Source organism: Crocodylus siamensis, chromosome 2 (genome assembly GCF_052110815.1).
Source record: "Crocodylus siamensis isolate JL-2025a chromosome 2, ASM5211081v1, whole genome shotgun sequence".
Classification (NCBI taxonomy): Eukaryota; Metazoa; Chordata; order Crocodylia; family Crocodylidae; genus Crocodylus; species Crocodylus siamensis.
Window position 1 is genome coordinate 171,123,879 of NC_143396.1, and position 14,013 is coordinate 171,137,891.

Here is a 14,013-nt window from a genome sequence, read left to right on the forward strand (position 1 = left end):
CTTTGTATGTGAGCTACGTGCAGTTGTTTAGGAGCCACAGCTCTTTCATCTGTTCAGAAGTGGAACTAGATGGTCCTTGAGGTCTGCTCCAAGAATTCAGTGGCCATGTCTTCTCCTTCCCTTTAGGAAAGGATGCACCGTTGGCCTATAGTAATGCTGTCATTCCAGGAATTCACCTACCACTTTCGGGTAGCCTGGCCTGTAAGTATGAAGATGTGCTTTACATTCTCTGCTGTCTAGGGCAATAGTGCAGTGTTTCACATCTGAACTTACGGGACCAAGACAGGAGCCAGGAAGAGCAGCCCTCATTGCTAAGCCTCCTACCTTGGTCCAGTCTCAAGTCCTCTTTCTTATGGGAGGAACTTGTGAGAGCCCTACCACCCATCATCCTTCTCACCATAGGGAGGCACTGATAGTCACGTTGCTGGAGGAAGAGAGTTAGGTGGGCTGCAAGAAGCCAAAACTTACTAAAGGACAGGAGGAGGAGTGGAAGAAGGGAAAATACAGAGCTCATGTCTCAAGCTCAACAGCTGATGGGAGTCTGTTGGCCTGTTTTTCAGTCAGCTGGGAGTGGGTGGGGAGCCATATATGAGCTTGGCCAGGTAATCCTCCTCTTCCTCAGAGCACAGGTGGGTGAGTTCACTATGGATCCTCACCAACCTGAGAGCTTCGCTTGATGTTCTCTGTCTCCCACAGGGCCACACCAACTGTAGTGCAACAACTGAACAAATGGGACATCGTTTCACTGACTATTATTTCCAGTTTTATTGGCTCTGCAAGTGAATCCTGGCTGCACCAGTGCCCTTTAATGGGAGAGAGGAAGGGAACTGGTAAAATCTTCTAGACTGCTCCATACCTTCCTCTGTGAACTCCCAAGTCCCATTGTGCTCCTGCCTTCCTCTCTAGACTCCAAACTGGAGACAACATAGACACTGAGTGCAAAACAAGCAAGGAACATGGAACAGTGCAACTGCGCCACGATACCTATAAACACCATATCCCACAATACCCTGAGGAACTCTTTCCCTCCTCTCTTGCTCCCTCCCTTACAACACTGGATCTAAGAGTGTTACACTGGATCATGCATGGACAGGTTTATCCCAGCCCCTCAGAGCTGTGACTGCAGCATGGCTGGCAACTCCAGCCTGAGTGGGCCCATTGCTTTTTGAAGCAATGCAGCAGCTCTCTGCAACACTGGAATTTGTTGTCAACACTGGAGCGCTTTTTAATGCAGAAGCACTGGAATTCCTTCTGGACATACTGGAAATCAGACACTGGAGTTGCTGTTCTTGCTGGTCAGCCAGCAGTTGTTTCCCTGCATTCCTGATCTCCTGGACTCTAAATGAAGCCAAAACCCGTAACTGAAGGCTCCTCACACACAGACATGCACTCTGCCAAGAGCAGAACCAGGGAGGCCACAGAATTCCTCTTGATCCCTTTGCTTCCTCCCTGTTTCCTACACTCCATGAAGAGCAGGCCTGGATGGACAGACTTCCCAGATAAACTGCTCAGACTATGCTGAAGCCATTCCTTGTGCAGGCAAGGGGTTGTTTGTATTATCTCCTTTCCTAAAGATGTGGGAAAAGAGGCTTCTCAGGTCCAGAAGCAGTCACCCATCTGCCTGAGGCTCCAGTTTGCAGGGGCTCCTTACTGGAGCCTGCACTTATTTCAGTCATTGGATGGATGTGGAGGCTGTCCTGTTCCAACAGTGAAGACAGCAATGCAGAACGGGGGAAAGGCTGCTAGACACCCAGGTGGGCTGGGTTTACAGTATCTTCTGGTGCATCCAGAGCTGCTCCCCAAGGGGGTCTCTGCCAAATCCATTCTCCTACCCTGAGGATTTCCTCCAGGAGGGGCCAGCAAAAGTGACTGTAGGCCCTGTTGCCCATTGGCCTGCCAAGTGTGCTGGGTGTTTTACTGTTACAAGGTCTTAACTTGCTAAACTACTGACTTTTTAAAGCAGTATAAAAATAGGCCTCTTACTCGTCATTATTGACCTATTTTCGTCTTACATAGGAAACCAAAGGGGGCTGGTGCTTTACCCTGTCTGGAAGCCTGAGAACTGTCCTGGTGCTGTGGCAGTAGGGCTTGTCAGACTTTGACAAATACAGCCAGTTCCTGGCTGCTCCTTTCCCTTTTCCCCCGCTCTGTCACAGGGAGGAAGTTTCTGCCTTTCTGGAGTCAGGAGCCATCCCAGGCTGCTACTTCAAGAGGGGAATTAAGGCAACTGGGGAGGAAACACCATTCTTCCATCCTCAACCAGACTAGAAAACTCCTCTAGGAGAAACAGTCTTACCCGTGGCACAGTCTCATCACCTGATATAGGCAGCTTTAACCAAACTGGGGATGGGCACCTGTGTCAGGGGTCAGGTACTAAGGCAGGAGCCGTGATTACCATGCCTTGCCTTTAGTGAAGACAAACTCAGCCATCCAACTGCTGACTCAGGTCACACCTCTGGAAAGAATGCATGTTTTCAAATTACTTTGGTTCACCACCAGCTGGCACTGTTGCTGCAGGAAAACAGCTGCACACTTTTTGGCCAAATGTAGAAATGGTTCCTATATGGACTCCAGGAACCTCCCCACTCTCTCACCCCAGCTGAGAATCATAGACAAGTTAGGCTGCCAAGGACCTCAGGAGTCCCACCACCTACTCAAGGCAGGATCATCCTTTTCTAATCAGCCTAAACAAGAACTAACATCTTCAGGAACAAATTCTCACACAACCAACCAGGCATAATGCCCAAAACATCATAAATACCCTCTCACTTAATACAGATAAAACAGGGGGATGCAGCCATTAGTTTATTTGAGGGATAAGAAACAAGCAGGAGATCCAGTTGTTTCTCTCCAAGTCTGCAATGCCTGACTACTTCAGTGGGAGTCAGAGGGCAACTCTCCTAAGGGTCAGCCCTGGCTTTCAATTCCCACTCTGGTCCTGAAAGCAGAATTCTGTTAACCGTATAGTAATGATCTATTTACTAAAATGCACTTAAACACTGGCAGGGAGGAACATGAGAGTCAGTATTGAATATGTGGCAACTAGGGCAGGCCTGTGCTACTCCAGGCATCACAGTAGAGAAGAACAAAAGGCCCCTATATGCCCACAGTCACTGCTCCATTCTTAATAGGACTCTGTGATCCTGTCAACAGCTTACGAAGTTCTCCAGTGCAACTCTGGAAAAGACACTTGATGCTTTTACATTGATTTCCCTGCTTGCCTTGAACTCTGCTGGCCTTAAGCTGGGAAATTTCTTATATGGCAGCTTTTGTTCACTGTTTGGCAATCAGTGGCCCCAATCTTGCAAACACCTGCTCAAGTGAGTAATCTCATATATCCTGCTGGGACCTCTCAATTGAGGGTTAACACTATCGTGTTCAGCCAGTATTTTTCCTCTCTGTTTTGAACAGAGTGGAATTGAATGCCTGTACTTTAAATAAAGGCAGAGCTGTCGGGACCAGGGTTGAAGACACTGCAATCACCACCAAACAATCCCCTCCCTTCCCCCCAGTGGTGTTCTCAGAGGGAATGGCTGATAGCAGTTAGGAGGATCCATAGGTGCATTTCACATCTCTACAAAAGAAGGCACCTGCTGGGGGGGCAATCACTGGAAGCTGAATATCAGTGGTGGAAAGCTGCATGCTAGTGGAAGTGTGCTGATGCAGTGCCAGTATCCCCTGGTGCTCCAGCATAGAATCAGTCAGTACTTTCATCCAATGCCAGTTTTGAACGCTTGCAGTAACTTCTCTAGCACCTTTTCCTGTCAACATGACCTATATGCAGGGACGGCAGGTGAGATGTGTAACACATGCTCTGGGATGGCTCAACAAGGATGGCTGGTTAGTTTCTCAGTACTGTGTTCACTTCCCCTTCCAAAGGTCAAGGCAATAATTAAAATCTAGGGGTGAGTCCTACTCACTCCAAACCATTTTAAAGCAAAAATGGCAGTGGCTAGCTAACATCTTAGGTATTTCCAAGATGCAATAAAAACAGATTCCAAATGTGCTTTTATGATTTCTTACATTTCTATAGCACCTTTCATCCTAAAAGTAATTTACAAACTACACACAGATCTTGTCAGCCATGACAGAATGGTATGTCAGTTAAGCAGAAACCAGAGTCTCACAGGAGTGCAGTACATTTGTTAGCAGGTAAAATGTCACATGATGGCATCAGTTCGTAGAAATGATTGTGCTCTGTAGAGACTACCAGAGAAAGTTGTCTCTGCTTTACTCACCTGCAGCAAGAGATGTTTTTACCCCTTTGAAAATAGTAACAGCAAGAATTAACAATCAGGCCTTTCCCTGCATGAGACAGAGGGAGCTCTGAGCTACTGTTTCCAGCCTTGCAAGCAGGGAGCTCCTTTCTCTCTGTTTCTGGAAACCTGAAGCTCCATCTGTCTAGACATCCTTGGCTGGGAGGAAGACAAGTGTGAACACAGAGCCACTTTCTGAAGTTTGGCTGTTTTGGAGTTTGTTTCAAAAGCAAATTCATAAGCCTTTTGGCCTCCTGTTAAAGCTTAAAAGCCTGTAAATAGAAATTGCGCTGCCACCACTGCACAGATTAAGGAAAAAGTAAAGCACTAATTTGTTTGGTTTAAGTGTTGCTGTCACAGCTTTAATCACTGTATATTGCCAGCAGATTTGTAGAGTTACATTCTTAGCAGATGTTATTAATGATTATTTGGTTTTTTTTGCTCTGGAGGAAAGCCTGGCTTCCCTCTTTTCTCTTTGATTTGTATTTATATTTTGCTGAATTTTGGGGTGCTGGTTCTCAGGACTCCCCAACTTTTTGTTTGGCTTATCTAGACTTATGTTTTATGCTGGAGGTAAATATACCGATATAAATAAATATATAAATACTGCTTTGTACCCAACATTGGCTCCTGCCTGCTTTCCTCCATTACAGTGGAAAAATAGACATTTGCAAATCATACTATAACTTCTGCTTTTCACAGAGTACCTTGAGACTAGCAGCAACAGATTTCCCCAAATGCTGTTAGTTTTCTAAAAGTGCTCAAATTTTGAGAAGACAAATTAAATTCTGCCCATTCTAGTGGCTATATTTTAAATAGTGTTTAATATCAGGTATCAAATGGAGCAGTTCCGGAGCACGCTCTAGAACAGTAATCAAGACCTTGCTGCAGTGCTTACTGTGCTTTCATATTTGTGGCCTTCCTAATTTTCAAAGCAGTTGACAAATGGTTATACCATATCTGCAAGACAGTAATCATTATTCTTGCTTTAGTAAGTGGAGCAACAAATCAGCCATTAGCCAAAAGCCACATGTGAAGTCAGAGTCAAGACCATACCGCTTCTCTGTAGTGCCTTAATGCTCCAAAGGTCTCACGACTCACAAGAAGAGATTTCTTTTCACAACAGCCAGTAGCGGAGGAAAAACACTGATGTACCAAGTAGTTGCTCCATAAGCATCAAAGGAAGAAAAAAGGGGTGCTATCAGAATGAGAGATGGAGAAAACCTAGCTGAAAAGGTGAGGCAAGAGGGTTCATGCAACCTAAGTTCCAAAAAAATCAGGCTCACATAATGCCCCTTTGGTGCAGGCAGAGGAAGCTTTCAGGGCTCTGATTCATCATCAGCCCCCCCACAAAAAGCATAACAATTTTTTTGGTGGAAATCAGGTGCTTTTTATATGTAATTTCCTACAAAATTAATAGGATCCCATCCACTGATACCTAGAACATACTTTGCAACTGACTGGATACAACTTCCAGAAACTGACATTACCAGCAGATGAATATTGAAGGTAAATGTAGGGCCTTGCTTCACTGGAGCAACATAGTCACACTATGCCAGTGAGGTGTCCAAGGAGAGTGGTCGCTCCTTAAGGAGACAATCTTCCAAGCCCAAAGGAAGGTAATCCCAATGAGGGTGAAAGGGAGCAGGAGAGCACACAAGCCTCCGTGGCTCACCAAAAGCATCCGGGAACGTCTCCTTGCTAAAAAGGAGGCTTATACCCAATGGAAGGAAGGGGTCATCACCAGGGAGGGCTATTCTGTAGTTGCTCGGGGATGTAGGGGGGTAGTTAGGAAGGCCAAGGCAGAGATGGAACTGGGGCTAGCTTCCCAGATTAAAGACAATAAGAAGTCCTTTTTTAAATACGTAGGGGGTAAAAAGAAGGTCCCGGGTAATGTGGGGCCCTTGCAGGATGCCATGGGAAACTTGGTCATCACACCAGATGGCAAAGCTAACATGTTTAACATTTCTTTGCCTCCGTCTTCCTAAGTAGGGACCAGAACAGCCACCTCCCTGCTGGGCCCCCCTCGGGCCCCGGGGGAGGCACACCTGGGCCACAGGTTAGCAAGGATTTAGTTAGGGAGCTTCTGGAGGGGTTGGACATATCAAGTCAGCCGGCCTGGATGATCTCCACCCTAGAGTTCTAAAGGAACTGGCCGAGGTCATTGCAAGTCGCCTGGCACAACTTTATGAGGACTCGTGGTGCTCTGGTGAGGTACTGGAGGACTGGAAGAGGGCCAACGTGGTCCCCATCTTCAAAAAAGGCAGGAAGGAGGACCTGGGAAACTATAGGCCGGTTAGTCTCACCTCGATCCTAGGCAAGCTGTTCGAGCAAATTATGCTGGCACACATCCAGGAGGGTCCAGCAGGGGACTGCATGCTTAGGGGCCACCAACACGGGTTCATCAGTGGCAGGTCCTGTCAGACCAACCTGGTGGCCTTTTACGATCAGATCACCAGATCATTAGACGCAGGGGTAGCAGTGGATATAATCTTCCTGGACTTCCGCAAGGCTTTTGACACGGTCTCTCACCCTGTTCTCATTAAGAAACTGGGGGGCTGTGGTGTAGACACCCACACAGTCAGATGGAGGCACTACTTCACAGTCAGGGCAGCTAGGGTCTGGAGCCAACTTCCAAGAGAAGTGGTGCAGGCTCCTACCCTGGGGGTGTTTAAGAGGAGGTTAGATGAACATCTTGCTGGGGTCATTTGACCCCAGTATTCTTTCATGCCATGGCAGGGGGTTGGACTAGGTGATCTGCTCAGGTCCTTTCCGACCCTAGAAACTATGAAACTATGAAGTGGATAAGCCTTCCTAACTCCTTTTATGGGTGGTGTGATAAAATCAATAGTTAAACCAGGACCACAGAGCAAGTCAGAGCCAAGAAAATACATTCCTTTCTACTTGCCCTAGAAGGCTGCATGTTTTGTTGCTTAGGTGGTGAAAAAAGCTGGAATCCAGCTCCGTACCTGAGCTTGTAGCAATGCTATAGGATGCTAACCCAGATTTCCACTGTTACATCATATAAGCTACTGTTGTATACTTTGCCATCAGTGATATAGCAGTTGCCCCTGGATAGGACCCACTGGGTGCCACAGGCAGAGGGGCTGAACTGTTAGCACTGTAACTTCAGAAGTGACTCAGCCATCATAACTCTCTCCCTCCAATAACTCCGCTGCCTGCCTTGGCCTCTCTTTGGTAGTGCCCATTTAGCATTGTAGGCACAGGATACACTTGCCTGCAGCTCCAAATGAGCACTAAAAATTTCAGAGGGCCATGGTGAAGGGCTATTGTCTGTAACAATCATGTTTTTTTTTTTACAACGATTAACAGAATGAAAGATTTGGAGGCCCCTTTCTGTAGCTAGTAGGTAGGAATGAGGACTTCCAGGTTTCTGAGAGCACTGTGTACTTTGTTTTGTGACTTGCTACCTGTGAGACTTCCTCTCAATTCCCTGCTACTCACCCAGCTCCTAAGCCTTTGTTGCTTGGATCCTGCATTGTCCACTGTGATGAACAACAGACCAAACTATGAAAATCTTACAGCATGCAGCATTATCTAATTATTAGCACACTTACTGTATTTTTGGTATTGGGTCTTCTCAGCTGTCTTATCTCTACCATATTATTTTTCTGTAATGCCTGTTAGTATGCTATCTCAAGGACACAGTCACAAAAAACACTTAGCTGGGCCTAGGTACAAAATCAGTTTTGAAATCTGCCCTGGCACATTCTACTGCTACCATAACCTGTGGCATCTTGCCACCATAAAATCCTGTAATTGTGTCTTGCCAGGGTTGAGTGGTGTTTAAGACTGCCCAGGATCCAAAAGCTAGATGTTCCTCTCCCTATCTCCCCTGGGCAGCTTGGTTCAACAGGCTTTCTCCAATCTTGCCTTCCATAATGAGCCAAGAGTGAAGTGCCTTAACACACCACAATCCTTTCTATAGCCAATGGGAGGAGCCCTTACCTAGGAAGTACCAGTATTTGCTCTTTCCTCTAAGGGGATTCAGACTAGCATCTCCTGGTGGAGAGTGCCTACCCACCAAGCTATTTGCTATTCTAGGATGGGGCCACTCCCCGCCCCGCACCTATTGAAATAGGGTTACCAGTCAGAAAAGAAGTCCAGATTTGCTGGACTAAGAGGGAGCCTGATCTATACCCTAGTGATGAGGTGAGAGCTCAAACAACCCAAATGTTGTATAATAGGGGTTCTTGCTCCAGTAAGGTGTTTAAAAGAAGAGAGTGACTTCTGCTTATTTTGGGAAAGAAAGGACTTTAGTCTACATTCATTACGAACTCTAGGAGGCAGGCACCCCACTGCAGCCCTGAACGAGTCTGTGACATGCATGACTGTCTTCAGCATTCAGCTCACCAGAAGTTATTCTGAATCCAACTGTAACTTCTTCTGTGCAATAGGTAGGGAGTCCAGGCATCTAACTCATGTTTCTGGATTCTATTTTGGTTCACTTTGCAATTTCTACTTTGCAACATTGGATGTTACAATCCCCAAGTCCCTTTTGACTTGATCCCTTTGTGCTGCAGAGTAAAATTTAGGTCAGTACGGTTGGTGTCTGTTGGGCTTCATGGAGTTACATTTTACTTGGATGTGTTCATATATAGTTTTTTATATACAGTATTGCCAAGTAGCTGAAATACAGAATTGATTAGATTTACAGTGGAAGTTCACTGTATAATCAAACTCCCTGAACCAGAAGTTTTTTGTCACACTGGTTCTTTGTTTTGTTTTGTGTTTTGTGAGTTTTTCTCTCCAAGAGGTCTTGGTGTGGATCATATACATAGATGAGATTACCTCTTGAGCCCTTGCCTTTAACTGGGAGCTGCAGGTTAGAATAGTGCCCATGAGGCATACATGCTCATGGAATCCTTTCTTGTTGAGATAGTGGATGTGACATAACATTCTGCACAAGCTGGCTCTTCTGTTTTGTATTCTTCATTTTTAGCAACTGAGTTTGACAATCCAATTTAGACAAAAAGCAACTCTACTATTGGCCAGCTCCTTACAAGGGCAAAAGGCACCATGTTTCCTAGCAAGCTGAAAAGCATATGTGTGTGTTGCTTTTATTTACCAATTTATAGAAGAACTTCAGAGGTTATCCTGGTATAGTAATGATTTGGATAGAACTATGAAGCTTTGAACCAACTGATAAACAGAACTAGGTGGATCACCAGCCTCTGTTATTCTCCCCTTCAGTTGTTCAGTTTTGTCCTTGTTCCACCAGCTGCTCTTCACCCTGGTGGCACTGTTTTCTGAGGTCATTAGAAAAAGATGGGAAAATAATATAATAAAAACGTGGGGCTGGAATGGACCTCAGGATCTAGTCCAACCCCTTGGCTCAAGGTAGGTTCATTTATGTCTAAATTATGCCAGTCAAAGCATTAGTGTAATTTGCTCTTACTAACGTCAAAGAATGGAGATTCCACAACCTCTCCAAGTAGTTTGTTCCAAGGCTTAACCATCCTCATAGAAAGTTCTTCCTAATATCCAACCTAAATCTCCCCTGCTGTAATTTAAGAATGTTACTCCTTGTCCTGTCACCTGCAGCAACAGAACAGTCTATTACAGGGGTGGGCAAAATACGGCCTGCGGGCCATGTCCAGCCTGCTAGTTGCTTCTATCCAGCCCACCAGCTGCCACTGGAAACCTAAAGGAGGGCTGCACCCTGTGCAGCTCTACTCCGCCTTAACCAGGGGTGAGCCAGGCTGCTCAGCATGTGGACTTCTCCACTACTGCACCTCCCACCTGGCTTCTTGTTTGCACTGCTGTACAGTTCTAGCACCACAGCCACTGGTAGCCAAGCCTGCATGGGACAGGGTGAGATGTACTGCACCGAGTAGCTGTCCTGCTCACTTGCTGCAATGAGCTGCTGCCATCACAGCGCTGCTAAATGAGTTTGTGCTGGCCATGGGAAGGACTCAGCCTGGGGCAGCCGCTCCTGACTTTTCTGGTGGTGCAGTGTAACAGCAATGTCTTATCACAGTAGGCAGATAGTATGGCTACTTGGTGTGCTGCATTGCAACGTGTCCCATGTGGGCCCTGTGAAGCACTAACAAGAAGCTGGGTGGGAGGTGGATTGCTGGGATGTGGAGGAGTCTACATGCTGCACTGCACAGCCTGGCCCTGGCTCTGGTCCCAGGTGCAGCACGGCAAAGCAGTGTGGGGCACAACCCTCCCTCCTCAGGCTCCTGCTGGCAGGCAGGATAGGATCAATTGGCATCTCTCGCTGCACCTCTTCCCCCACAGCCCTCAATAGCTCAACAAAACTTATTCATTGGCTTTCTAGTCAAAATAGTTGCCCATCCCTGGTCTCTTACTGTCCTTGATTTAACCTTTCCTTGCTGAGTTTCAATTCAATGAAGTGTTTGGTCAGGTTGCTCTTCTGTGACACTTCCTATCCTTTCTTCCCAACATTATGTAAGTGCCCTTGGCTCTTTAGGGCCTGTGATGGATTTCTGTCTCTGCAGTGGCCTAATGGAGATACTATAAAAGAAGGGAAACGTGCTAGATCCTCAAGAGAATGCAGGTGAGAGCTTGGAAGAACATCTGCTCATCATATCTGGATTCTGTTGAGTAATGGATGATGGGTACCATTGTAGTGTTAGTACAACTGCCTGAGTTGGATCATGTGAGCAAATTAGTAACATCCATCGGTAGTGGTTGACTGCTGCTGAGATGGTGAGGAACATGGTGACCAAGAAGAGGATCTGGATTATACTGACTACAGTGAAAGATCCAGTGGTCCAAACTACAGATCAGCATCCATGAGGTTATCATAGAAAATCAGGATTTGAAGGGACCTCAGGAGGTCATCTAGTCCAAACCCCTGCTCAAAGTAGGACCATCCCCAACTACATCATCCCAGCCAAAGCTTTGTGTAGACAAGGCTTGAAAACCACCAAGGATGGAGCTTCCACCACCTCCCTGGGTTACCTGTTCAAGCATTTACTATCTTTCTAGTGAGAAAGCTCTTCCTAATATCTAACCTAAACTTCCCCTGCTGCAACATGAGACAGTTGCTTCTTGCTCTGTCATCTGCCACCACTGAGAACAGCCTAGTTCCATCCTTTCAAACCCTGCTTCAGGTAGTTGAAGGCTGCTATTAAATCCCCCTCAGTTTTCTCTTCTCTAGATTAAATAAGCCCACTTCCCTTAGCCTCTCCTCATAACTCACATGCCTCAGCCCCATCACCATTTTTGTTGCCCTCCCCTGGACTCTAATTTGTCCACGTCCTTTCTGTGGGGGACAAAACTCAACACATTACTTCAAATGCTGAATAGAGGGAAATAATAACTTCCCTTGACCTGCTGGCTACACTCCTACCAATGCAGCCCAGTATGCCATTAGCCTTCTTGGCAACAAGGGCACACTGCTGGCTCATTCATAAACACCCAGGCCCTTTTCTACAGAGCTGCTGCCCAGCAAGTCAGCCATCAGCCTATACTGATGAATGGGATTGTTCTGTTCCAAGTGCAGGACTCTGTATTTGTCCTTGTTGAATCATATGAGATTTCTTTTGGCCCAATCCTTCAACTTCTCTAAGTCGCTCTGAATCCTAGCTCTACCCTCTAGCATATTTACCACTCCCCACTGCTTAATGTTATCTGCAGACTTGCTGAGGGTGCACTCTAAGTCATCTTCCAGGTCTTTGATGAAGGCATTGAACAAAACTGGGGTCAGTCCTGAGGCACTTCAGGTGATACTAGCTTCCAACTAGACATTGAGCCATTGATTACTACTGAGTCTGATGCTCCAGCCAGTTTTCTATCCACCTTACAGTTCATTCATCCAGCCCATATTTCCTTAGCTTGGCTGCGAAAACATTGTGGGAGACCATATCAAAAGCCTTGTTAAAGTCAAGATATACCACATCCACTGGTCTCCCTGCACCCAGAGCCAGACACCTAGTCATAGAAGGCAATCAGGTTGGTCAGCCATGACATGTCCTGGGTGAATCCATGCTGACTGTTCCTAATCACCTTCTTCTCCTCCAAATGCTTAGAAATGGATTTCTTGAGGATCTGCTCCATGATTTTTCCAGGAACTGAGGTGAGGCTGACTCACTTGTAGTTCCCTGGATTCTCCTTTTTCCCTTTCTTATATATGGGCATTACATTTGCCCTTTTCCAATCATCCAGGACCTGTCCTGATCACTAGGCGTTTTCAAAGATGGCCAGTGGCTATACAGTCTCATCAGCCAACTCCTTCAGCACCCTCAGGTGCATCCCATCTAGCCCCATGGACTTGTACATGTCCAGCTTTTATAAATAGGTCCTGACCTATTATTTCACTGCTCTGGGCTGCTCACCTCCTTTCCAAACTGTGCTGCCTGGTGCAGTAGTCTGGGAGCTGACCTTGCCTGTGAAGATGGAGGCAAAAAAGGCACTGAGCACTTCAGCCCTTTCTGCATCCTGTCACTAGGCTGCCTCCCCCATTCAGTAATGGACCCATACTTTCCCTGATCGTCCTCTTGCTACCAACATACTTGTAGAAACCTTTCTTGTTAACCTTTATATCCATTGCTAGTTCCAATTGTGCTTTGGCTATCCTGACTGCCTGAGCAATGCTCTTATATTCTTCCCATGTTATTTATCCAAGTTTCCACATCTTATAAGATTCCTTTTTGTGATTTAGTTTAGTGAAGAGTTCCCTAAGCCAAGCTGAACTTCTGCAGAGCTTGCTACTCTTCCTGACCATTGGGACAGTTTGTTCCTGAACCCTCAGTAAGATTTCTTGAAAGTAGCCACCTCTCTTGGTCTTCTCTCCCCCTTAGACTGGCTTCCTATGGGATCCTGCCCATGCATTCCCTTAGCAAGTCAAAGTCTGCTTTTCTGAAGTCCAGGGTCCTTACTTTGGTGCTCTCCTTCCTTCTTTTCCTCAGGATCCTGAACTGAATCATCTCATGGTCACTGCTGCCCAAGCTGCCATCCACTTACTACATTCTCCACCAATGCATCCATTTGTGAGCAGCAGGTCAACATATCATAGCCCCAAATTGGCCACTCCAGCACTTGCCTCAAGAAGTTGTCCCCAACACTCTCCAAAAACTTCCTGGATTGTCTGTGTACTGCTGTATTGCCCTCCCAGCAGATTAGAGTGACTGAAATCCCCCATGAGAACCAAGGCCTGTGATCAGGCAACTTCAGCTACCTGTCTGAAGAATGATTATTCTTCAGACAGGTAGCAGAAGTTGCCTGATCACACCTGTTATTCTATGAAAGCCTCATCCACCACCCACTTCCTCCTGGTCTGGTAGTCTACAGCAGACCCCCACATCACCTTTGTTGCTCTCCCCTCTGACCATAATCCAGAGACTCTCAACAGACCTATCTCTAGTTTCTTACTGGAGCTCTAAGCAATCATACAGCTTTTCCAAAAAGTGCAACTCCTCCTCTCCCCTGCCTGTCCTTCCTGAACAGTTTGTACTCATCCATGACAGCGCTCCAGTCATGAAAGCTGTCCCACCAAGTCTCTGTTATTCCAATCATGTCAGTTTCATGACTGTGCAAGGACTTCTGTTTCTTCCTGCTTGTTTCCTAGGCTCAGGTGTATAGTCACCTGAGACAACTAGTTGATTGCCCTGATTTCTCAGGAAGTATGAGAGCACCTCCCCTGTTTCCCCCTCCTACTTGTTCTTCCTCCAGGTCTTCCGCTTCCCAAATACCTCAGGATGACTGGGTTAATCTGTGTTCCATTCCTAACCCAAAGCCATATACATCTTGGGGGAAATAACTGATG

General features: G+C 46.4%; 1 protein-coding gene across 5 annotated transcripts in view; it reads left to right on the forward strand.

Annotated features, from left to right (window-relative positions):
- The window catches only part of MYRF (myelin regulatory factor), a 124,571-nt gene extending 111,233 nt beyond the window's left edge, over nt 1-13,338 (forward strand). For 3 of the 5 annotated variants that reach the window (XM_090032281.1, XM_090032284.1, XM_090032283.1), the window contains 2 exons: nt 127-201; nt 697-13,337. In XM_090032281.1, coding sequence (XP_089888407.1) covers nt 127-201; nt 697-783 — 162 coding nt within the window. In that variant the 3' untranslated portion in view covers nt 784-13,337. Of the gene's footprint in view, nt 1-126; nt 202-696 lie in introns of all 5 variants that reach the window. The other 2 variants (XM_090032282.1, XM_090032280.1) reach the window with 2 other exon arrangements.
- The last annotated feature ends 675 nt before the right edge of the window (nt 13,339-14,013 follow it).